This window comes from Rhipicephalus microplus, chromosome 3, assembly GCF_043290135.1.
Source record: "Rhipicephalus microplus isolate Deutch F79 chromosome 3, USDA_Rmic, whole genome shotgun sequence".
In the NCBI taxonomy this organism is placed as follows: Eukaryota; Metazoa; Arthropoda; class Arachnida; order Ixodida; family Ixodidae; genus Rhipicephalus; species Rhipicephalus microplus.
In genome coordinates this window covers 267,693,598-267,720,469 of record NC_134702.1, presented here as the reverse complement: position 1 = coordinate 267,720,469, position 26,872 = coordinate 267,693,598, and the positions used below count along the sequence as shown (strand labels likewise).

General features: G+C 46.5%; 2 protein-coding genes and 1 non-coding gene across 5 annotated transcripts in view; 2 read left to right on the top strand and 1 right to left on the bottom strand.

Annotated features, from left to right (window-relative positions):
* mRpS23 (mitochondrial ribosomal protein S23) overlaps positions 1-18,714 on the top strand; it is a 42,760-nt gene extending 24,046 nt beyond the window's left edge. For 2 of the 3 annotated variants that reach the window (XM_037419592.2, XM_037419598.2), the window contains exons 3-4: positions 2,828-2,899; positions 18,168-18,714. In XM_037419592.2, the coding sequence (XP_037275489.1) occupies positions 2,828-2,899; positions 18,168-18,225 (130 nt within the window). In that variant the 3' untranslated portion in view covers positions 18,226-18,714. Of the gene's footprint in view, positions 1-2,827; positions 2,900-6,731; positions 6,848-18,167 lie in introns of all 3 variants that reach the window. The other variant, XR_005109447.2, reaches the window with a different exon arrangement.
* Positions 1-26,872, bottom strand: part of LOC142804253 (uncharacterized) — a 325,610-nt gene that overhangs the window by 80,828 nt on the left and 217,910 nt on the right. The window lies entirely within an intron of this gene.
* Positions 12,354-12,425, top strand: TRNAT-UGU (transfer RNA alanine (anticodon UGC)). The gene has a single exon. It is a non-coding gene; the product is annotated as a tRNA-Thr (tRNA).

Here is a 26,872-nt window from a genome sequence, read left to right as displayed (position 1 = left end):
GGTTTAGCGAGCATTGGGCCGCAGTGCCATGAATACAGTGAACTAGTGTATACTATGAACTCAAGGTAGTTGAAGGTGGGAAGTAGACCCGAAGCGCAAGCCGTAAGAAAGTGTGCGTGTGCCACCTCTCGTTTAGTCCTTGGAATGTCCACTGAATGGCGGTGCTTCTATATGGGGAATATATGATAAAAAGATGCGAGATGGTGGGACTTTGAGTGTTGAATAGATGGACGAACGGACACACAGACAGATGCATGGATGGACGCATGAACGGACGCAGGGGCGTATGCATGAACGAACGCAGGGACGGGCGCACGAACAAATACATGGACGGTCACACAGACGGACGCATGGACGGACGAATGCTTCGCCCCACTCCCCTTCATTCACTCCGTGGATATGCTGCCATTTTTTTCAATAGCTTCAGATCTGATGCAGTGTTGAAGGCCTTGGCAAAATCAATAAATATGGTATCAACTTGTTAACCTGTATCCAGCGATGGAAGTGTGGCTCCAATTGCTCCAAACTGCTCCAAAAGAGAAATCCTTCTCCAAAATAATATTATGTCAGTGATTACTCCAAACCTGTTCCAAGACGGAGCTGGGAAACTGTAAACAGTGAGATTTAATCATAGGGCAATTCAGGGAGCCTAAATGAAAACAAAAACTGGCTGTATATTAGCACATTGACTATGCTGCTTGTACTAACATTATGAAAGGGAATGAGGACAACCACCTGTTTGTTGCACGAAGCCACAAGTACGGATTTTTTAAAAAAAAGCAATTAGTTGTTGAAATATTCATCCTGGTCTGGGGACCGAACCCAAGACCAATGGCTTTCCGGGAAAGTCACACTGCCAATTGAGTTAACCAGGAAGCCAGCAAAAGAGAGCACTAGGGCGAATTCATTGACCACTCGAAGCACCTGGAAGCAAGTATTGCAGATGAGTTCTGCCGAAAGCTGCAAGGTGGTGGAAGGTTAACTCAATTGGCAGGGCGACTGCACCAGAAAGGCATTGCTTCCGGGTTTGAACCCCGGACCAGGACTAATTTTTGGCCGAAAAATAAAAAGCTTTTCTTTCTAATAAATTCGTACGGATTTGCTTTTGGCTTCGTGCTACAAACGGGTGGTTGCCTTCTTCCCCTTTCTTAACCCTTCTGCCGCCTTGCAGATTGTCATGGAACTCATTTGCAATACATATGTACTTACATTGTGGATATATATTTGACAAGCAGACTATTTTTGTGAAATTTGTGCTTGATTCATTCAGCATTATTATGATCGCTAACTGCTGCTGTGACGACTTTGATGTGTGACCCATTACATTTACCACTTTATCTGCTTTGAGCTCATTTTATGTCACGCGAACTGGAATTGTAAGTGCGTGACTAATTTAGCCTATTTTACTTATTTTCAAGGCTGGCTGTTTTGGTGAATTGTGAAAATAGCATACAGTGCTCGTAAAAATTATAAACTGCTCCTTTGGCAATAGTTACGTGTGGCAAGGCTGCTTTTGTTATCTGGTGCTCAGCTTTATTGCTTTTATGCCATATCTGTCATAAGTGTTGGCATTTCAAATAGAGTTAGCTCATCTTCACCATTCATCCATTTAGTTATTTGTTTCATGCTAGCGAGTGATAATTGTATGTGCACTATATTTGATAAGTATTCATATTTATCAGCAGCTTAGTTGATGCTTTAAACTTTGGGAGTCATTTGGTATATTTTGCCATTTGCTCAAGAAACATCAATAGTTGCTCCAGACTATGGTAGCACTTTTTCTGCTCTAAAAACACTTACGGCTGCTCCAAAGCACCATTTTTTTCTGCTCCGAAATCAGCTCCAAAAATCCGAAGGTGGCTTCCATAACTGTATGTCTAAGGAGCTGCTGATGTCATGGACGAATTCTGTCAGTTGAGTAATGGTGCCAGAACCATGTTTGAAACTGTGCTGGGAAGTGCTAAAAATTTTGCAGTGATGGGGAAGTGCTGCTCTAATTGCTCCAAAACAGAAATGTTGCTCCAAACAGTAATTTTTGTTAGTAATGGCTGCTCCGAAATGACTCTGAGAGAATGAGAGTAGTGAACTTTTACACGTTGATCAACTCGTAAGTCCTTGAGAAATTTGAAATAATCCGTGTACTTTTATCCCAGTGTGCTACTAGTGTGCAGCATTATCTGTTCTTATCCCATTCATGCGACAGAACTGTGATATTGACCATAAAGGCCATTTGCCTTTTTTTCCTTAGCTGGACATGCAGGCCAGTGTGGTGAAATGTGAAAATGAGCAGGATTCCTTTTATTTCATACTTATTATCTACTGCTCATTTGAAAACAATTATGTGGGACTGCAGTTCTAAAATATGGCGCTTAGCTTTTCCAGTTTAATTTGATTTCTGCCCCAAATACTAGTATTTCAAATTGTAGCTCATTTTACAGCCCATTTTTGACAACCTGTCATTGTGTGCTTTATGATATTTCCTTAGACTGTTGTTTGGTAAATATATTTCATGCTAAAAAATATTGGTGAGATGCTTTGACAATGCTCTGACAATGCTCTGACAATGCTTTGACAATGCTTTGACAATGCTTTGACAAAATATGCTAAGTGGTTAGTGTTCGTTTGTTGCTAATGCTTTAATACTGAGGCTAGCACAGCTAAACAAGAGAGCATGAGGCTACTGACCATCTTTGAGAGGACGCTCTCAATCGCGCTTGGCAGGGCAACAGTCTGTGTGCATTGTGAATACCCCTTGAAGCATAGGAGGAGTTTTTACTGGGATTAAAAATGTTTGTGCTTTTTTAGTAAGGCCTGCTCTGTACCGCAGGCAATTCTACCAGCAGCATCCCAATGCTACTGTGGACCTGCAGGACACAAGAAGCTTGTCTCCTTGTCAGTGGTGAGCTGCCTTCATTATATTGCCTTCTCGAATTCTCTGCCAGAGGTTGGCAACCTAGAAAAATTCACAAAGGACACTTATTGCTTGAGCCTTTGTTTGGCCTTTGCCTTTGGCAATGATTCTACGACTTCCCTGGTTAGTTGGTTTCCTGAAGAAAAACTACCGTAGTGGTGTAAAATAGTGGCAAGCAAAGACACTGAGAACAGTTTCCTTAAAGGGGGAGCGAATCGTTTCTAAAGATCTCTTATGTTCCTACTGCCTGGTATTCAGACACTGACCAATCTGAACATGTACTTTTCCATACGCAGGCTGGGAAACTATACATTCCCATAGATTCCCATATGCAGGGTGGGAAATATACATCGCAGAGCACTGCACGCGCTCTGCGGTGGAGACTGTTGAACCATATGAACTGAAAAAAAAAAGTCAATTACTAAAGCATTACAGGCTGGAGTGACGAGTATATCCTCTACCACACCCAAAACTGACAAAAAGAGGAAAGCGTGATACTGAGACGCCTGCAAAGCAACACATACACACATGAAGCCCTAATGCACCGTCTCTACCCAACGAGATATAGTTCTGTAGGAAACGTGCGGCACCTACAGGTGGCGCGCTAATGCAATGCGCCAGCGCGCCGTCAGCGCCACGAGTGGCCACTGAGTTGTTAACTGACGTGATACGCATTCTCGTCTCCCCTTCTGCTGCGCCCGCGTTCTGCGGACGATGGCTACTGGTATTATAAAGCGCGCCGGCTTCAAGAAAGTAAAGAGCGCAGGGTTTATCAGAGCCTGGAACGAAGAGAAAGGAGACAAATTATGCCGCAGCAGGCACGTTTTCAACGTGACTGAAGAGGCCACAGTCGGACAGCTTATATTAAAAGGGCGGTGTGTGCGACAAGCCAACGTGAACCAGGAAGCATACGCCGTCATCATCGAGGTTTGTGCGAGCGCTTTTGCATCATTTTACCTGCTTATTACCGAGCAAACGATGACATTAACGTGAGACGTGTGCCGTAGCGTGATGTTGTCTTGAGGGCAACCGAGTGCGATCGGCGCTAGTACGTACAATCGCCTCCCGTCTCGCATTTAGCGATGCTGTAACGATTGTTCAAACCTTAATACGCTGCAGTTCTGTTTGTGGACGTTGCCCGGGCTGCATGAGTGATTGAGTAAATCAGTTACGTGTCATCTTTGCAAGTGATATCTTAGTCGTCGCGTAGCATAAATAAAAACACCGTGGCGTGGCACCGCTTGCATGCGCAGCGCTGTCAAGGCGCAAATGAAATACATGTGCATTAAAAGATTCGCGCAGTCCCCTGTGCACTGTGCCACACATCCGGCTCTTCTTCTTTACCGTTGCCATTTACGAACGGCGCTGTTTGCTTATACATAGGGCATGTGAGTAACATTTTTACCTGTGAATGAGCGTGAATGAATAATGTTCGCCTTTAGGCATGTATTAAACTGTCTGAACTACGGTCTGTCTAACAGTAACGCACGTACAGCCAAGCGACGGCGTCCAGTAAATTGCATGGTCATCGCCGTGAACTGCGAGATAACTGACCTCTCATAGCGCGACCTCTTGTCCTCAGCGATCGTTGAAGTTTTTCGGTACGTTGGCGGAAAAATAGCAGGAGCGTACGAAGGAGAAGCTGGATCCGTCGATGACTTTCCGCCAACAAAATGTGCACTGCAGACCCGAGACCACTTTGCGGGCTGCCACTCTGTTCCGTTTCCACTGTAAAAACACCGGTTCGCTAGCGTGAGGCGTAAATTCAAATCGAACTAGCAACAACACGTACTCCATAACCATGCACAGGATCACTTACTTCACACGGCGTACGTTGCGAACCCACCATTCCCGCTGGTCTACGAGGCATTGTCGCCCCGGAAAACGAAATAACTTTGTTCCAGGATGGCACTTCTCGTAGCTATTAGTGCAGTTGACGACGCAGCAATTCATGCGCGACATTGGAAAGCTCCTTGACCAGCGTGACACGGCTCGGCTCGTGGAGCGGCTGCTGCACGTATCACGCCACTTCGTTTCGTTCCCTCCCGCGCAGCGGCTCCACCGGCTCAATGCACGTTCTCCATAGGCCCGCTCTGCAGCGTACCAAACATCCTGGCACACTTGCTTCTTACATGCCAGTGAACTGCCAGACGTAATCTGCAACAACACGCAGCTGATAATGAAGCAGGACAGACGAATGAAAACCTAACCGAAACGTGGGAGGCGAAGCTCACCCTCGAGGACCGGGAAGACCAACAACAACTCGTCGCCAGGTCCAAGAGGGCAGTAGAAGCCAGAGGGTTCCTAACCTAAAGAGCTCTCCCACTTCATGGTGACACCGGGCATTGCTCGGGACACTGTTTCGAAAATAAATGTTTACTTCTCTCTCTCAATTTAACAAGTGATGATTGCAATGGCAACAATGTGTAATGTTCTAATGGTGATGCTGAATGCACTCCTTCCCTTCTGTTTTTGTTACCACACCATTACGCATGTGACGCTGCCTTGCGCAAACTGCACCAGAATGACCGCCAACCATCTGCATAATCTTAGAACCTTCTGATAAGATTACACGCTCAACGTGTGCATTAGAGATTGTTCTGGAATTTATGCAGCCGCTAGTGATAAAGCTGGAATCTTCTATGACACATGTATGAATGAGGACGCACTTCACTGCTTGGCATATTATCGATGGCCGACCCTCTACGTTCGCTGCTATCAGTTCACAGCATGTATTGCTTGTAGAGTGACCTTTTGTTTTCTGGGCACAGGTTCGCCAAGATATAAAGTTCACTCACAAAAACAGTGGCTACTGCTTTCGTCAACATCACGACCCCATGACAATACAAAAGCTGACAGCTAACTTTCTTGGATCCGACATCGTGACACTCTATGAAATGTTGATTCACAAGCCGTGCACTGATGCTTGCCAATAGCGTGTGCACCAGCTATTACAATCACGCTCTCAAAATCAAAGTTCATCGCTGCTGCCCAAGTGACCCCTCCCTCCCCCCCTCCCGCGTATTTTCATGCTCGTTCTAGACGGGCGACGTGTTTCCTCTCTGCTTGAGCATCCGATGGCAGGTCTAACTCGTGGTGGGATACTATCGCATGCGCCCTCAGAGCGACTGAAATTGCCCGCCTCGTTTATTCTCTGTTTGAGCAGTGCTCATCACCCCAGCTTGCACAGTTTTACCTGCGGGTAGAAAGTATGATGTGCACGGGGTATTGCCAACTTGGAGTTCACGCGGAAAATAGTGACAACGGCCAAAACTTGTCGAGTGTCTATATAATTTCTATCGTAATAAAAAAAAATCACCTAATTGCTTGGCAATGGCACGGCAAGCGCATCTAAATTTCTTTGCAGTTCTCGTGTCGACTGTGGCACTTCAATGTCCTGAACATAAGCTTTTTTCATTTATTTTTATAGAGCTTAGCATGAGGATAACTTTTGCTATATTAGCTCATCTCTAGTCTTGAGTTGCTGTTCATGTAGAATACAGTGTTTGAATCACGCTTTCAAATATTGCCACAATTTAATATTAAATTTTTGATCTATCTGAGGTTTAGTAGCTATCCAGAGCACCTCATATTTTTTTCTTCAGTTGCTGTGCTTTCAGCTTTGATGTTGTAAAGTTTAATACACATCAGTTTAGGGGTAAGTCTGGTCACTTAATCAGCATTGCATGCTTAGTAAGAACTACTGAATTTTCTTGTTTGCCAGAAATAAAAAAATTCTGATTAAGAGTGATGTGTGACCTGAGAAATATGCTCTAAAACTAAATTTTGATGCTCCAAAACACACCTTCTGTTTCAACAGAGCTGCTCCAAAGCTCCGTTTTTACTACTCCAAAGCTGCTTCAAAACCGCAATAATCTTGCTCCCAAAAGTGTTCTAAAAGACTGAAGCCCGCTTCCACCCCTGATTAAGTCATTGGTAAGCCACCTTTGTGGAAGAGCTTTAATTTAAGTGTGTAGTATTGTATTTGTTATGCTCTTTCTTGTTGCCTACTTCCGTTTTGAGTGCGTGTAAGTTTTTACTTGCAAGTCTTGCAGCTGCCCTCAACTATTCATATTTGCTAGTTTTACTGTACATTTCTTTAGTACTACTTCATTACTTCTTTGAAGTGTATGGGCTGCACATGCTCCATTTTTATCGCTTGAGTGTGCACAAAAAAAGTTTGTTTCGTGTATAAGAATGTCTGCAGGTTAAGCTCATTTCTACAGGCGCCGAGATTACTTTATCTTTAATTGTGCGAAATTCGCTATTAAGTAAGTTTTCATTGACTGTTATTTATTTTTGTGTTGCTGAGGGGAGGGGAGTGAGGGGGCATACATGTCAAGTATTGTGTCTGAAATAAATTTAGTTGCAAGTGTTGTCTGTTCCCTTTGTTCCTGTAAAAAGTGCACCACTTAATCGTACAACTTAATGTTACACCGAAAATGTCCGCCTGTTGCCAACTGCATTGCATCCACCTCTACTGGTCTCTTGCCGATTCGTACATCATCACGAGCACGTAGGCTCTCTTAAACCTTAGTTTATCCACTCTTTCTTCCTTCTCTCATATTATACTTCCGTTCCCCAGCGTAGGGCAGCAAACGGGGCATGTGTTCGTTTAACGTACCTGCCTTCTCTCTTGTTATTCTTCCTTCATTCCTTCCTAGTTTATCCGTAGCTAGCAAGTGTTGGTGAACATGGATTTGGTGGATTCTACATACAGCCAGTCTAGCAGCACCACTTCCAAAGGTAGCCTTACTCCGTGCTTGAGACTGCACTGCAGCGCTACTGCCGGATGCCTCCTATGGTGTCTACGTTGCCAAAGTTGCAGTCCTTTGTGAACATTCGCACAAGTGTAATGTAGTCAATGCCAGGATTGTAAGGGCACCAGTTTCGTTTCTCTAAACAGTAACGGCCAGGTAACTCAGTAGGATTGACGTGTTGGGTTAGTCGCTTGATGGTGTCCGTTAAGTCCAGCTCAGAAGGCTTCTTGGTGCTACCAGGGCCCTCAACGTTTCGTAGGTGTGCTCACCACAAAACGTAAGAAGCACTGCTTGCTTTTTGGACGGTTCTACCCGATGTTGTGCTGTGGTTTTCTAGCCTTTTGGCATCATCTTTAAGGTAAATGTCATGCTTCACGGCGACGTTTTTTCTTGTCGCCAATATTGAACACTGGAATGCGGCAGCATCGTCACGACTTTAGAGTTTAAGGTGGTGCCACTTGTTCTCCTTGTCTTCACTCACTTGTGCATTCGCTGATATATAACAACCATACACTAGCTCGTGAGGAAAGCAGAGGCCGAGCTTTTAGTTAGATGTTGGGTTGAAGCAGCCTGGGATCAGGGCAAACAAAAAATTGCAACATCTATCTCCCACTAAAGGGAGCCACGTGGGAATCCGAAGCAGTGCTGGTGTTCCCTTCCCTTGTGCAAGTTGTGTTTCCATTTGTATGCTTCCGTGTATGTTTAATTTGTGCGTGGAGTTGTGTATATGTTATGTACCGCTTATGTTACCCCCCTCCCCTTTATGTGTTCCCGGGCTGATGCAGTTGCCTCGAAAGCCTCGATGTCCTAACCGCAAACTCGCGTTTCCTAATCGCTTCAGTATTCGTGGCTTGCTGTTGCGGTTTGGCTTCGTGGTGCCTCACAGTCTTGGGGTCTTCAGCTCGAGGTAACCATTGCGGTTCGGTTTTGTGAGCTCGGAGTTAGGAGTCTTCAGCTCGCCCTTGCTGTTTACATTTGGCTTCGCAAGCTCCGCTTGCCGCCAATTTAAATTTGGCTGCGCTTGCCGCCGTTGCCATTTCCTTGCGACTTCCCAAGCTCGTTTGAGGTCTAATAGCACTTTGACTTCCGCGAGTTGGTACATACGTGGATAGGCTTAATCTTGATTCAGACGAAGACCAAGGACACACAAAACACAGACAAGCGCTTTCACAAATGGTGGGGGCTGTGTCCGTCCCTCGCTCTCTCCCGCGGCGTCTGTTACACCCCACTGTGCGTGTGTTGAGGGATCTGCTTTTCTGTGTTTCTTCGTCTTTGTCTAAACAGCACTGAAGCCCATCTGTGTTTGGGGCCTACTTGCCAGCGCTCCTGTTTAGGTTTGGCTTTGCGAGCTCTCGTCTATTTCTCAGCGGTGCCGCTTACGCTGCTGTTGCAGTGTATGTTACAGATGCTGCTACAACTCGTTCCAATGTTGAGGTTCATAGCGTCATTGCAAAAGAGAGTGCAACTCTCCCTCTTTTTGCTCTTGCGAGGAAAGGGAGGAGAGTTTAGTTATCGATAGTCGCCGGGAATCGATAGTCGCCGAGGGACAGACATTGCCTCGAATGGAAGCGGCTTCGCATCTAAAGAACACAAACAGGCACTACTCGCAACTAAACTAACTCGTTCAGGTTTTTATTCTTGTAGTTTGAGCTGTGAACACGGAAATAAAATAAAGCTGAAGTCAGCCTCCACTGCGCTGATACTACCGAAGCACCACGTGTCGGCGTGGCTTGTGTACAGAGAAGCTAAAAACGTCCAATGTTCTCTTTGAAAGGCGATATGTCCAGCCGTCCAACTCTGTCTGGAGTGTGCTCCCATTGGTGCGAGCTCGTGTGCCTTCGAGGAGGAACTGTCGCTGACCTACAAAGTTATGCGCCATAGGAAAGACAAAAAGAGCATGATTTACAGCCGAGTCATCTTAGGGGAATGCATGGGACTTTTTATATGTGAATGGCAAAAGGCTGTGTCCGTCTCTCACTTCCTCTCGTGGCGTCCATTACTCCCTACTGTGCGTGCGTGTCTCCTCCCCCTCTATATCGTCTCCTACACTCTCCTTGTATCTCTTTAGAATCGGTCGTGAAGGCAACAAAACGCTTCCTCAGTACACATGATCACTTGGTAGCCGTTGATCGTCGGCCTTGCGGAATTCCACGTTTATGTGAGACATAGCAGGTGTGCTTTATTCCTAGCCGTTGATCGTAGATCTTGCGCCATTTCGCGTTTCTGTGAGACAGAGCACATCGGCTTTGATTAGCACTGGGTCATGTTCGATTTATTAGGTGTGTGCATTGAGGGACCAGCTGTTTAACAGTGCTATTATCCCCGAGAATGAATACTGGCATCGCTGCGGTCACGGCAATGCGACATCATAGCAAGGACTCTTGTGTTCTGCCGCTGCTTGTTGCCTTTCTCTGCGCCTGCCGTGTACCCGCTCTTTAGTGGTACGGTGACGATTACTCCTCAATTTCGTGACGCAAGCCTCTCAAGGTACAAAGTCGAAGGTTTCACATATAGTGAAAGTTATGTGAGCTGTACAAAATTTCTTTAGGCACCCGTCTGAACGGAACAATTGCTGTGAAAATGGTGGTGTAGGAAGGCAAGACACTTGTTGATCTCATTGTGTACACCAAGAAATGCGTTGCGTGCTAAGGAGATATGCTTAGTGATGCTAGCTTGTTTACAATATTTTCTGGGGTTGAAACATGCGTGCCGAAGTAAGGGACGTTTTCAGTTCACATCGTGGTTTACCGTGCAAGTTATGCCTGCATTTGGAAACAAATGATATGGTTTGACAGATTTGTGCTTTCTCAAACAGGAGACTTTATCTGTCTACGATAAGCAGTCACTTAACATATTCAGAAAATACACAAAATAATACTGCCGCACACACAACGGTTTCAAAAATGGTGAGATATGTCCGTTTACTTAGCTTAAATGTGCAGATTTGTTCTTCTCAACAGTTGCTAAAGATTATGTAGTCGTATACTCTGATTTGCATAAAATAATGGTCCTATCTGCATTGCTAATGGTAATGTTTACTCCACATGAAGGCACCGCTGATAGTAACGATTTCAAAAGGGACACCAGAAAGTCAAAATGAACACTTTTGATGGCGCACTCAGCAACGTGGCCCAAGTAATAATTAGACATTCTTTGTCTCGATGAAGGAACAAGTGGTCTCTCATGTCATGTTCACATACATGTATTCAACTGCACGGAAAGTTGACTCATGAGACGGCTATCTAAACTTGTACTTATGTCTGCGTCAGCACCGTTGCTGCGATGCTGCACAAAGACGAAATCTGACCACAATGATCAAGAATTCAGGCACATAGCTTCATCCGAACTCAACCTGAACAATTTAGGTGAAGTGAAGCATCAAAATTATTGCGAGAGAAATATGAAAATGAATGACGAAGTGAGTGAGCAAGTACACGAGAAACACAGACACAGCAGCTGTGGTGGTAGTTTAGCGCGATCACATCCAAGATATCTTGTGAGACTCGATTTCGCACATGATGTCGGGGTTTGGCACACCATAAAACCATTGTCTGCAGATAAGCGAGTGTGTCCGATGCAAAGAACCCTAGTGGAGGGGAAACCCTCATATATCTTTAAGGGAATCGTCCATGAACAACCCAATGTAATAATGTTAATAGAGCGTTTTGCATCTCAAAATCACATGAATATGCAACAATAAGTTCTAAGCAAAAGCCTGTTTTTTGCTTTTCACGCCCTTCAGAATGCGGCTGCCATAGCCAGCAGTGGAACCCATTTTTATTTTTTATTTACAAATGCTGCAGTTTCGAATTCGAGATATAGCAGGATTGGGTACATATTTCAAAATAATCATCCTTGGGGTTAGGCGGCACAGTCCTGTTCACTCATTTTGTATTAGGCTATAACTGAGCGCAGGCACCGTTGGCGATTGTACACAAGTAAAAGTAAACTTTTTATTGTTCTTGTGAGAAAAATCTACGATTCTGTTTTTGTCGTGCATCTTCTGCTTGAAACAAGCGAATGCAGACAGTGGAACAGCGCATGATGCAAGCGCATCTTATGTCGGCAGGCATCGACGAGTTCGCACCGTGACGTGACTGAAAGCTCCCATCAGGAGGTGCCACTCCTACTTGCCGTGGGCAGGATCCTGCCCACCGCAAAGTTATCTTTTCACCCACTTTTCTTTCTTTTCATTTACATTACAATTGGCCTAATAACTTCCCCTATACCTTCCTTGGCATCATTGTCTGTTAGATCTCATTATATATATATATATATATATATATATATATATATATATATATATATATATATATATATATATATATATATATATATATACATACATACATACATACATACATACATATAAGGGAAAGAAGTGTATACTTAAGGGCTCGTTTTTCCGGGTTTTAAAAAGCGAGCCCTTGTGTATACACTTCTTTCCCTTTTATTCGTTAACGAGGGTCTCGTACTGGCAAACTCAGTGTCTTTAGGTTGTATAGGAGGGACTACTGGTCAGCTGCCAGCTCGTAATAAGTTCACGTGCTACGTGATCGTGATGCCAAACAGGCTCATAAAGAGTGTGCCACACTTGCCGCCGTGGCTACTGGTGGCGCTGACTGACACTCCCACGTTTAAAATTCACACATATACCCAATAAAGTGGCTGGGGGGATAGCCGCCGTGGTAGCTCAGTGGTAGAGCATCGAACGTGTTATTCTAAGGTCGCAGGTTCGGTTCCTGCCCACGGCAAGTCATCTTTTCACCCATTTTCCTTCACATATACATTATCATTTGGTCTGATAGTTTTCCCTTATACTTTGCTTGGCATTATTGTCTGTTAAATATTCATTTGTGTATATATATATATACATACACACACATATATTGCCACGTTCTATGTCTCAAGTTTTGTTATCGCCCCAAAACACCACACAATTCTTCTCGCCCCAAAACACCACACAAGCTTCCGGAGTAGATCATTTCGATAAAATCACGCCCACTCTGTGAACTGTACAGATTATTCTGGAACCTACACTACTGCCAGCGATAACGCTAGAACATTCGATGGCAAGAGTATAAATGCCGACGCACTTCGCTGCTTGTGAGTAGTTGATCGACGGCAACGCTCCATTCGCCGCTATCAGTCCAAGACTGCTACTGTAATCGGATTTTCCGTTCACCGGCGCAGGTTCGCCCAAACAAACAGTTAAATTCCAACACAAAGTCTCCTGTCTTCGGCCACGTCACGACCCCGTGACATCTGGTGGAGGTGCTGCTTCTTTGATCTTCCGGACGCCCCCTTCAAGCCGCGACCCCAGCCCAAGCAGCAAAGAAGACACTGACGCTAACCCTGAACAGCGAACAAGCCGCCGGCAGAGGGGACTACAACCAGAGTACGGGCCCCTTCCTGAAGCAGCCAGGCAGACCCGGATCCCGACATCAACTACTGCAACCATGACCGCCCCCGTGCAGCCTGCACAACTCCTGTCCGACAACCCAAAAAGCCGCCAACTTTCCGTGGTTCGCCACTGGAAGACCCGGAAAGCTGGATCGAAAGGTTCGACCGCGTCGCCGCCTTCAATGATTGGACAGACGATGACAAGCTCCGGCATGTGTATTTCGCCTTAGAAGATGCTGCTCGGACCTGGTTCGAAAATCAAGAGCGAAGCCTTACAACGTGGGAGGTCTTTCGTGCCAGGTTCCTCACCACTTTCGCAAGTGTGGTGCGCAAGGAGAAGGCTGCGGCTCTTCTCGAAACCCGCATGCAGATGCCAAACGAAAACGTGGCGCTTTTCACGGAAGACATGATAAAACTTTTCCGCCACGGTGACTCCGACATGTCCGAGGAGAAGAAGGTCCGTCTGCTCATGCGAGGAGTAAAGCAGGAACTCTTCGCCGGGCTGATCAGAAACCCACCAAAGACGGTCGCCGAATTCATTTCAGAAGCATCTACGATAGAGAAGACGCTCTAGATGCGCACGTGGCAATATAACCGTAGCTTCTGGTCTACAAGCTACGCCGGCATTCAAGGGCTTCGAACCACTGACTTGCGTGAGACGATCCGAGCGATCGTACAAGAAGAGCTGCGAAAATTACTTCCTTCAGCGCAGCCTCACGTGGAATCCATCGCGGACGTCGTACGCCAGGAGATCCAGCAATTGCTGGGCGTTCCTCAGTCTCAAAAGCCTCAGCTGCAAGCCATGAGCTATGATGCTGCAGCTCGCCGCCACGCCCCTCCTCCACGCGCACGCCAAAACGCCGCCCCATCGCACTTCCGTCGCCAGACGCCACCGCCGCCACCACCCCCACCAACGACCTACCGTTCGCCAGCGGCCCAGCGCAGTGCGCCGAGGAAGACAGACGTCTGGCGCATCCCTGACCACCGCCCTCTCTGCTATCACTGCGGCGAGGCCGGACACACATACCGCCGTTGCCAGTACGGACGGATGGGACTGTGTGGCTTCCCCTTCAATGCACCGCGTCCACAGCTAGCAGAACGGCTACGTGACATCGCCGACTACCTGACAGGAACTCAACGGACACCATGAAGTCCTTCTAGTTCGCCGTCGCCCAGCCGGCACATGTCGCCGCACCACCGGCAATACTCTGGCCCAACGCGGGGCCGGTCTGTCTCCTAGCCCATATCTGGGAAACTAAGGGCAGCAACCGATGGAGGTGCGGATGCTGTGCGACAAACTACCGAAGATCCTCTTACGACAACGACGACGCGACGGAGCTTTCCGAACACAATGCCAACCTGGCAAAGCCCTGACGGCGAAAGCTCACTTACTGAAGGAGGCCTGACGACGCAAAATGGAAGCAGCAGAACAAGCTGACGCAGCCGTGACCTGACGCCACGCCCCAACTGTAATGCGAGACGGCGAACTAGCGACCTCGACGTTCTTATCGACGGCCACAGTGTGACCGCTCTCTTCGATACTGGAGCCGACTATTCCGTCATCAGTGGGTTGTTCGCCACGAAGTTAAAAAAAGTTAGGACAGCTTGGGAAGGCCCTGAAATCCGCACAGCCGGAGGTCATCTCGTAACGCCTACAGGAATGTGCACAGCGAGAGTCACCATTAACGGCCGTATTTATCCTACAGACTTCGTAGTCCTACAGCGTTGCTCGAGAGATGTCATCCTTGGTATGGACTTCTTATGCCTCCATGGGGCTGTCATCAACCTAAGAGCAAAGTCGATAACGTTATTCACTGAAGAAGCACTACCGCCGCGCACGTCGTCAGGAAACCATGCGTTGAATGTGCTGGAAGAACAAGTCACCATTCAGCCTCGCTCCAGCGTCATTATTTCAGTCGGCGCTCCTAAATCACCTGACTTGGAAGGCGTCGTTGAAGGCAGTCAGCATCTGTTGGTCACCCGAAATATTTGCGTCGTAAGAGGAATGGCAGATCTGCGGGGAGGCAAAGCAACGGTTATGCTCACGAATTTCAGCAATGAGTACAAACATGTGAACAAAGGAACAACGGTGGCATACATCGAAGAAATTGTGGACGCCACAAGTGCTTTCGCCCTCACCGATGCTGCGGAACCTGCTCAGAGGACCAAGCCCCTCCCACAGCTTTCGACGTCAATCCCAGACTTCCGAACCATAAGCAAGAACAGCTCAAGGCCCTGCTCCTGCAATACGAAGATTGCTTTTCATCGTCATAAAAAATTCGGCAGACCCCTATCACGAAACATCGCATCATAACCGAAGAAAATGCCAGATCACTCCGTCAGAGTCTGTACAGGGTTTCAACGCGAGAACGTGAGGCCATGAAGAGACAAGTTGATGAGATGAGCGGGATGACATCATCCAGCCGTCCAAGAGTCCATGGGCGTCCCCCGTAGTGTTAGTGAAGAAAAAGGATGGGACCCTACGTTTCTGCGTTGATTATCGCCGCCTGAACAAAGTCGCAAGAAAGGACGTGTATCCTCTCCCACGAATAGACGACGCCTTTGATCGGCTCCATAACGCCAAGTACTTTTCATCAATGGACCTGAAGACTGGCTATTTGCAAATCGAAGTCGACGAAAGAGACCGAGAGAAGACGGCGTTTATAACACCGGATGGCCTCTTCGAGTTTAAGGTGATGCCCTTTGGTCTTTGCTCAGCGCCTGCAACTTTTCAACGCGTTATGGATACAATACTGGCAGGATTGAAGTGGCAGACTTGTCTTGTGTATTTGGATGACGTCGTCGTGTTTTCCTCGAGTTTCGACGAGCATCTTCGGTGCCTTGAAGTTGTACTTGAAGCCATCAAGACGTCCGGACTTACACTGAAGCCAGAAAAGTGCAGATTTGCGTACGAGAAGCTCTTGTTTCTGGGGCACATTATTAGCAAGTCTGGAGTTCGTCCCGATCCACGAAAAACGGCTGCCATCGCCGACTTCCCGCCCCCCACTGACTAGAAGGCGGTGCGCTGATTTCTGGGCCTATGCGCCTATCATAGGCAGTTCGTAGAAAACTTCGCCCGCATCGCCGATCCTCTCACTAACCTTACGAAGGTTGACGTGGAGTTCAAGTGGGAAGCGCCGCAGGAACATGCTTTCCAGGAGCTTAAACATCACCTCCAGGCGCCTCCGTTACTTGCCCATTTCGACGAATTCGCCGAGACAGAAATACACACTGACACAAGCAGCGTAGCTCTTGGCGCCGTTCTTGTGCAGAGGGCTGACGGACTTGAAAGGGTTATTAGTTACGCCAGCCGGTCACTATCCAAAGCAGAAGCCAATTATTCCACAACAGAAAAGGAGTGCCTCGCCATCATCTGGGCTACGATCTACTAAAGTCCGGAAGCTTGTCGAAAACTGCAAGCGGGGTTTGCGCTGAGAATTGTGTAGTGTTTTGGGGCGATAAGAAAAGTTGAGACATAGAACGTGGCAATATACGAAGAAGGGTGCGCTAGCCTCCTTTCTCTACGGAGCGAACATTGCCTTTCCGGCAAGGGTCGTCTGCGCGCACGCTTATTTCGTGACTGAAAATGGTGGGGAAGAGGAAGGAGGGAAGGGAAGGGTTTATGGTTGCCACATTATTGGGGCAACAATCACCGTGCGGCTCCCACAGCAGGCGGAAGTTTCTATGGGCTGCGCTATCAACACGAAAAAACGGTGCCAAAAGTGTACCTGGAGCGGCTGTCCATGTGTAGATGCACTCTACACATTACAATCTGCCACCAGCGGCGACACACAGCGTATAGCCCTTAGTACCAGCATACACTGTCCACGGGAGGCGCTTCTAATGAATGTCATCACTATGCACGAACATTGTCGTGGTCATCTACTGTGGCCGCGCCGCAGAAAATGTGGTTACTTAGCAAGTTCATGTTTACTACAATTAGTATTGCTCCTAAAAATGCTAGCCTTGCTTTGTAAAACATTCGAATATGTTGCTATCGCATTCATTGCTTCACTAGTTTGTCGAAACTATGTCTTTTTTATTGTTTTCTTGCCAGTTTAAAACTGTGGGAGTTATGCAAGAAGTATAAGCAGCATTTCTGACTTTCTAACTAAATTGAGTTATTTTTATTTCGACCGAAATGCCATGATGTTCTATTTCGTATGTCTGAAAAGTTGTGTGGAAGGTTTGTTTGATAGAGTGGCGGGCAATTTTTCTAGGGAGAAGTCTGATGGATTTCCAACGTGATCAGCTTTCTGATTGGTATCTACTAGTTCCGCTTGGTAAATACTAGTTCCTAGCTCTGACCTTTTCTTTAATTTGTGTGTTTATTTTTTTCAGTTTTGTACCACAAGGGTTTATGGTTGCCACATTATTGGGGCAACAATCACCGTGCGGCCTCTTTATAACAAACTTCCTCTTTATAACAAAATTCTCTTTATAACAAACTTTTTCGAGATTTTGATAATTCTAATATATTCAGGTTTAACTTTACATACATACACATTTGATCAAGAAATCCTCACTTGGGAGAATGTTCTTGTTCCTGTTCTCTTTTAGATCGTTACTGCACTGATTGTTTAACATGAAGTCCAATATCAAATTTCGCTTCGGACAAGGTGGCCATGACATCAGTTGAGTCACCCGGCTATTAAATGTTTGTTTCTTTTGAGCCTTCTGTTCTCGCACGTTTCGGGCCTCCCGCATTGCAACTGTATATTGCGGGGCTTCTTGCTTCTTTTCGATGTCAAAGCACCGAACTTCGAATAAAATGCAACACCTTCCGTCACCACATTGAAGCTTCCTGGGCTCTGGCCCTAAGATTGTGAGCTCTGGCTTTCTACATCGGTTCGGCCGTCACTACATCATGTCTGAGGTCACCAACGTGCGGGAGCAGAAGGCTTGAAACAAGCAAGCGTATAATAGCTGGCTAACTGAGCTCATGTCACGACCATGACGTCTGAGCTTCTCTGTCTCGTCGTCTCTTTCACGGGCCCGAAGCACACTCTATTGGGACAAAAAAATGTTTGTGCTCATAAATGACAATTGTGTTGCTTGTGTGGAGGCAAACATGGATGCCTGTCTTCTCGCAGGTTTCTGAAGGAGCAGCCGCTGCATGGACAGCATGTCCTGGGAAGTTCGGCTTCCTGAGAATTTCAGAACATGGCGATAAATGTGTTTCAAATGGAGGACTCACTGCCATATTGTGTTGTGGCAGATTTAAAAGGTGGTGTTTATGTGTTTGTTGACCAGACTGCCTGTACAGGGGAGTGGCCATTGGTTAAAATGGCCATGACGATTTCGTTTTAATTGTGAAGGCAATAGAGGCAAGCTTAGTAAAACTTGTTATTTGGCTGGATAACTAGTCATATTGTAAGTAAATTTAGCGCAACTTGGAATTTCTTTGGAAAACTTAGGAAACACATAGCACCCACTATACCAACTGTGTTCTGTGAGTGTTTCGAGTGATTTCCAAGGTGCGCTAAATTTAGGCAGGGTTATGAAATTGACACGCTTTGCAAAACCTTGCAGGCAGACATCGTTGTTGGTGTCATTAAAAAAGCCCAGCCTGCAATCTATTAGGGGCTTTAACAAGCTGTGCCCATCATGTGCATGAAATAAAAAATAATTTTGTATGTAGCGGTTCAAATGTGTATGTTGCGGTGACATGTGGCATGTGACGCTCGCGGTACGCAGGTAGTTGACAAGTGTATGAAGTTGGGCATGTTGGTAATGCATAAGTGATAACGTGGTGCTTGCCTTCATACCTTCTCAGATTTCTTGTGCTATATATAATCAGGTATGCAGATCTCAGATCATCTTGCACGTGTTTTAGAGGTGAAGCTCCCTAAAACGTAGGCTTGTCTGCTGTAGTTGCTTGTCGCAGCCACCGATAGTATGCGAAATCTTCACTAGATGGCGTTCGCATTGTCATCACAGCATATCCACACTCGGGATGTTTCGACAAAGAGGCAGACAGACAGAGTTTATTTATTTATTTATTAGAATACCCTCAGGGCCCGTAGGGCATTACAGAGGGGGTGGGTACAACATTTATAACACACAAGAAAAAAAAAGACAAAATAAAGAAACAAGTGTCAGATGCGCAAATCAGGAAGGCAACATAAGTCAACTAAAAATGTATAAGTAAGAATTGAAGCACATACAAGACAAAGATAGATAATGGAAACTGCGTATAGTTACAAGCATTGCTGAGAAATTGCAGTCTTGAATAACAAAGGGTCTGTTATTGTTACAACGGAAGAGGGAAGTTGGATGGACGGACAGACGAAGTTCCCGATGTACCTCTGGAGCTTCGCCCACTCATCATCATTCACTACGTGGATGTGCTGCGATGTGTTTTATAGTGCAACTATCCTACATTTTCTTTTCGTTTGTAAACTGCCTTTGCAGGGGTATGAAAAAGTGGTGCCCTTTTATACCCTCTCATAATGTGGAACAGACAGAAAAAAAATTGGCAGATCCCACATACAGAGGGAATCGATGATATGCAAAGCACGAATGAGAAAAGTTGATGTCACCTTAAAATCAGCGAAATGTTACGAGGCAGATGTAAATTATGACTCCATGTCATGATTATCTTGTTTGGACATGTCATATATTTTGTCATCCATTTGTGTCACGTATTGATAACATTCAACTTATTACATGTGAAGCTAGCAAAACAGCCGCGAGCGCATCATGACCGTGGTCAGGTTTATACATGACACGCACGTCATGATTATCATGTTTTCACTAGTCATATACCTTTGTCATCTATTCACGTTGTGTAATACCAACTGTGGTATATGTGAAGCTAGCAAAATGGCCATGAGTCCGCTATGAGTGTAGCATGTAGTCATCTTTTACATGACACGCATGTTATGATTATCATGGCTGCACCAGTCATTTACCTTCGTCATCCATTCACATCACGTAACACCAAATTCGATATACGGGAAGCTAGCCAAACGGCCACGAGCGCACTATGAGCGTAGCATGTAGTCATGTTTGGCATGACACGCATGTCATGATTATCATGTTCAGACGTGTCCTTTGCTTTCGACGTCCGTTCACGTCATGTAATACCAAATTTTGTGTATGTGAAGCCAGTGAAACGGCCCCGAGCGCATGATGGTGATGATGCTCCTTGCAACATTGGCACCTACCCTCTCAGGAGGATTGGCTTTGAGTCATGTTCTTACATGAGATGCACGTCAAGGTTATGTCTTTACCAGTCCTATACGTTTGTCATCCATTCACGTCCCATAATGCCAAAATTGGTATATGAAACTAGTGAAACGATCGCGAGCGCACCATAAGCGTGGCGTGTAGTCATGACTTATATGGCATTCATGTCATGATTTCAACATTACAGCCTGTTACTTATGTTCGCCATGCACTCATGTCATGCAATACCAGTTTCACAATGTAATGTGTACGAACCTACTGCAAGAGCATGACATGTAAATCATGACATTCATGATGTGTACACGTTAAGATTTTGATGTTATAATTAGCCTGATCGAAGACCGACACTGGCACTCTGGCACAGACGCGCATGATGGTGACAATGATGCTCCTTGGAAAATTGGCACCTACCCGCTCAGGGGGATTGGCCATGAGTTGGGCGGATCATGCATTCTGGATATTACAGCCGGCTTTTTGCTGCGAGACTATTCGATTGCCTGACCACTAGCTCGTGTAGCATTTTCATACGTTTATGATCTGTTTTGTGTTTTACTGAAACTCCATTGGATGCTTTGAAATGCATAACCAACTAAACCAAAGATCCTGCCGCCCAGTTCTTGGCCGATCCCCCTTTGTGAGCGAGTGCCACCAATGCAAGAGGAACATCATCATTATCATCTGCAGCAAGGGTTCTGTCTCTCTCTGTCTTGGTAATCATTACAATGTTGCAGATCGACGACTGAACCTTGCAGTTGAAGCCACCTGTACCTTGTACCTCGTGGGTGGTCAGCAGTACGGGTCTCTCCATCCGGGACGCCGTCCATGCTTCCTTGATCATGGACTTCACGACCCGACCGCTGCAGCAGCTACCCACAGAATCATCCGCAAATGGCATGAAGGCCTCTTCAGTGGTTCCAGGGTACGACTTGTCAGGAACCTTGCTTCTACCTTCATGTGATAAGGCGTGCGAGGTCCTATCGTTCGGAAATGTCACATACGCTTCCCGTGACATGAATCCCGTGCCCAAGACTCCTCCAACGAGTGGGCATCCAAGGGACCCCGTTTAGGGTACTTTGGCGTGCCCTGGCGCTGCCAAGATGGTGCACAGCCTCTTATTTCCCGGGTAGGCTGTTCTTGCTTCTTTTGGTGACAAGCTCTCGCTCCGGACTCCATCGGCACCTGAGCTGTTCAGAAGGGCTGCGGTTCAAGCTCCCTTTGACGACGATCCCACCTCAGTGAGCCCAGCCGTCAGCTCTTCTTTGACCAGTGTTGCTACCGGTTCCACATGTGGCTCATCATACAGTGCCGCATACCTGCAGCGTACAATCCATGGTCAATGCCTTAACGGCGTCACACTCTGCGCTGTTTCCTACCGTCTTGCTGGCATTGAGCGCCGCCAACGCCATGCTCGACTTAGCTGCCTTGCGGGGCCTAGCTAAAGACCAGCCCACTCGAGAAGCACAGAGAGCTCCGGGATGTCCTTGCGCAACTCGCAGACGAGCCGGGCTACTTCGCATTGGCAAGTTCTCGATTTTTGCTTTTGATCGCACCTCCACAAGCCGCTGGTGAAATCTCGGAGTTTCGCGGCTTTTACGACCACGCCGAAGATCGGGTGGCGACCATTAGCGCTTTTGGATTTCACAAGGCCTGGTCGGGCCAGCAGAAATTGGGGGTGGCCATCGAACGCCTTAGGGATGGTGCCGCAGCGTGGCACACGTATGAAGGTGTGAAACACCATTCCTGAGCGGAATGGAGTGCATCCCTGATTGCCGCTTTCGGCCAAATCTGTGCTTTCAGCGAGTCCAATACGGCCTTCACCGAAGATAGAGCGCAGGAGGGGTTCCATCCCCAGGCTGCAGCCATGCACTGCAGTTCATCTCTTCAGGCTTCGGATACTGTGATGGTATCTGACTTAAATGCACCGTAGCCAAAAGCTGCATTACTGCCTCATCACTCAGGTTAGCATCATTTGGACAAACACAAATCCTGACACCGCTGGTACTTGATGCACTGCGATACCAGGAATACGACCTGCCCCTGGAGATAAATAAACGAGATATATCTTGACCCGTAGGAGCAACATCCTCGACTATCAGAGCCGTCACCACATGAACGCGGACCCTGTGACCTACTGGGGAACACTGCCCCTGGCATGTAAGACTCACCCCTATGGCCCAAGCTTCTTTCCCAAGCTATGGTCGCTGAGCAGGGTGGCTCATTGGTGCATAATCGTCTGTCAACACCCACAGTCTGTCAACAGGCCCCACGTGTGTGCCTGTGGGAAAAGCTACGCGCTGGAAACGTCGCAAACAAAAGCCGAGGCTCGTCCCTTCGTCAAGGTTCATCAGTGTGACCAGGGTTGGTTGTTCCGTCTTCCGTGCGGTCTGCACTCCACAGATGAAGCTGATGCGTATGATTGGACGAGGCCATCAGGGATGTATCTGACCGTCCATCAGACCATTTCGCTACTGTAGCAGGCCTTCAGTAGGAGCAACTGCTCTGCAAAAACATGCGCCACTGCTCGCGACATCACGACGGGACCAGTGCCTGTCAGTCATGCGACCATACAGGGGCAGTCAGTTTCGTACACCAGAGGTTATTGAGCCAGCTTCTCATACATTGCCGCAATATTCCTTAGACCGCTCATCAATGTTCGCATTGAAAAATCACGGCATATTCACGGAGTGAATGGTGATGAGCGGGGCAAAGCGTCCGTCAGCACGTCCGTGCTTCAGTCCATCCGCGCGGCCATTCGTGCATCTGCCCGTGCGTCCATCCGTTTGTACATCCGTGCGTTCGTCCATCTGTCCCTCCGTCTTCTAGTCTGTCCGTCTGTCCATCAAGTGAACACTCCAAGTACCGCCATCTCGCATCCCCTGTGCGCATACCCGCTGCACGCGTCTGTCCATCTGTCCGGCTGTCTGCTAGTCTGTCCGTCCGTGCATCCGCCTAGTGAACACTCCAAGTACTGCCATCTCCCTGATAGAATCGATGTTTGTTTAGGGCTACAAGCAAAGTTTTGTATTTCTGATTGTATCCCATAACTTGAACACTCTCATCCATCTCACATCCTGGTGGCTACGTACAACAATGACAGAGGATAGACAGATCCACGCCTTAAGGAGCTTCGCCCCTAAAAGTTTCAGGCAATTGAGATTCAAGACAACTACCGTCGCCCATCGGAGACAATTCTGTCAGGTATCTCAAACAAGCTGCAGCATGGTCAGGACGAACCGCCGTGGTGCAGTAAACACCGCCCATCGGAGACATTCTTGGCAAGTTCTCACAAGTTCCCTCATAGAATAAAGCTACCCCAGCAACAGAGCGGATTCCGGCCACCAGACAACCCACTAGCAGATACCCATACAGGGTCGCAACGTGGCTGGTTCCGACCACTGAGATGCAGCCAGCATCGCCCACCAGAAATGTCAAATGCTGCAGCTAGCTTTACCTACCAGAACATTGTCATGGGGCCCATCGACAATGCTTGCAGTCATGACCGAGTGTGATGATGAAGACCGACACTGGCACTCTGGCACAGACGCGCATGCTAGGCAAGCAAGGTAGAGAAAGACAAAAGAAAATAGAACGGCCAACCTGTAGCAAAGGTGCTGTCTCTGCCTCGTTGTTCGTTACACTAGTCATTTACCCCCGAATGCAGAGATGTTACTTGGCTCGCGACTTCGACTTGACTTGAGCAAGTCGGCGTGAAGCAAGCAGAGGACTTCAAAACGCCCAAGTCAGCCTTCGCGTTTCATAGATGCTTAGGCGGTCTTGCTTGGTCAAGTCAAGAACTAGCTTCAAAGCAAAAACACGCTGCTTGCCTACTAACGAGGGTAATAATAAAGTTGTTCGCGTAAGGCATGCATTACAGCAAACAAAAAAGACCATACGTTTTAAATAACTATAAAAACGGAGGGCCACATGCATATTCTTGTCATTTTACGGCTAACGAGCGGCACGTGGTGCCTGCCGCCACAGCGATGCATTGTGTTGCTTCTGTAAAGCGTTCGTTGCCCACTGGCTTTAGTGGCTCACGAGGTGTCGTGATTTTCACGGTATTTGCCTTTCTCTTCACCTGTGTGCAAGCTAGCCCCGCAGCTGACTTGAAACTTGTCCTGACTTCGACCGAGCCAAGTCGCCTTCAAGTCGTCCGCGAGTTCAAGAACGATTCATGGCGACCGGCAAGACTGTCTTGCCTGACCTGACTCAAGACAGTCTTGCCGTTCACCATAAATCGTTCTCGAACTTGCAGATGACTTGAAGGCGACTTGGCTTAATCGAAGTCGGGACAAGTTTCAAGTCAGCTGCAGGGATAGCTTGAAAGCGACTTCACGCGTTCTTCCAACATGGCCACTTCTCGAATGAACGTCGCGCGGAGGGTGGCCGCTTTTGGGTTTGCTTACCTCGCCATAAGCGTAGCATTTTCTGAGGCGCAGTGCCTGCCGAAGATTCTTGCACCCACTTTACGTGACCGAGGAAATCCGATGAAGTTGTAAGACAAGGAAAAAATTCCACTCTCGATACAGATTCACGAAGAATGCCGTGCGGTAGCTGCTGGGTATGTTGCCGCTCAGTCAAAGTGGACACAACCGAAGACACCCTGTGTCTCCAGTGTTACAGCTACTGATGGCTCTCGGGTTTTAAGGCACTGGCACATTCCAAACAGTCACCCGGAATCTCATCCGCATTTTGTAGTCGACAGTTTGCCGTGCAGTAGGAAAAGTTACGCTACTCATCGCAAAGCACCTGTACGCAATGCTGGTGCGCTTTCCGCAGCCGGCAGCACTTTCTATAGTTATGCGGGACTTTTATGCGGGACCTCAAACATTCGCTTACGTTACAGAAATATTCGCTAATTCATTTTAATGCTCGCAGCATCCGAAAGAACTATGACGCGATTACCACTTTTCTTTCTCTACTGCACCACCAGTTTTCGTTTATCTGCCTTTCGGAAACGTGGTTGTGTGACGCAAACCGTAACATGTATTCTTTTCCACAGTATCAGGCAGAGTATTGTCACCGATCTTATGACGCGCATGGTGGGGCTGCAATTTTTGTTTCCAGTGGGGTTTCGTACACGCGCAGGTTTGATCTGTCTTTCACCGTACCACTGTGCGAATCTGTGTGGATCAAATGTGGCAAGTCACCCCTAAACAACGGAAAAAAATTAATCATTGGCAGTGTGTATCGCTCTCCTTCATCTCCTGTTCTAGAATTTCTGTCAAATCTTGATAGATTACTTCACAAGCTATCTTTTGAGAATAAGCAAGTTGTACTGGTAGGGGACATCAACATAAACTTACTAGATATGGAATCCAGTGTCTACTCGGCTTACACGAACTGCTTCAGTGGCTTCGGCTACGAATCACTTATCACTGCTCCAACAAGATGTGGCCACCAGGGTTCCCAATCTCTTTTAGATCATGTCTTATGCAATTTTTCTCCCGCCCCCGAGGCTGGCGTGGTTGACACATACATTACAGATCACTTCCCCATTTACATACCATTTATTGCTAGGCGCTCCAGTGTCGATAGCTGTTTTTACACATCTGTGCTGAATCATGACAAGTTTATCGATGCTATAGCTACAACTGACTGGTCACTTGTTAAGTCCGATATTCTTTATAATTCCTGCTCCGACGTAGAGGCTATGCTACAGAAATTCTGTGCTTTATTTTTAAAGGCCGTAACATCTAGTACATCAACTGTTAAATGCAAAAAACGGTATAAATTTCCCCACAATCCATGGATGACAAACGCCTTATTGACAAGTGTTCGTAAAAAGATAACCTTTACAAAAAAACAAAAAGACAGCCTTTTAATACTTCGCTTGCCCGCCGATACAGGAAATATTGCAACAATTTGAAAATTTTACTCCGAGAAGCAAAAAAGCGTTATTATGAAAATGAGTTGACCAAACATCAGGGGGACCCTAAAAACAATGGAACCTTTTGAATAACTTTTTAAACGAATCATCTGGAAACTCACCTATATCTGAAATAATATATAATAATATTTCTTTGCAACAGCCAACTTCTATTGCAAATGCTTTCAGCGATTTTTTTTCTAGCATTCCTACTACACAATCGGGTATACCAAAATGTTCCGTTTCTCGGGTGGCTTCTTCATTTTTTCTTTTGCCCGTAACCGCTGACGAAGTATGCTCAGTTCTCTTGAATCTAAAAAATAAATGCGCAGGTCTTGACAATATTTCTGCGTATCACTTAAAACTGGTTGCGCGTAATATTTCTGGGATACTTAGTGATATCATTAATCTAATGTTTTAGCAAGGCGTATTTCCTAAACTGTTAAAGAAATCTAAAATAGTTCCGGTATTCAAAAAGGGTGACAAAAGAACAGTTTCTAATCATCGGCCCATATCAATTCTTTCTTCCCTCAGCAAAGTTATTGAAAAACTGTTCGTTGATCGTTTAAGTAATTACCTAAGCAAATTTAATATACTTCATCCGTGTCAATTTGGCTTTCGTTCAGGCAGTTCGACAAGCTTAGCACTAGTTTCATTATTAGATTACTTAAAAAAATCGATTGACTCTGGTAAATTTGTTGGATCTGTCTTCCTAGATTTAACCAAGGCCTTTGACAC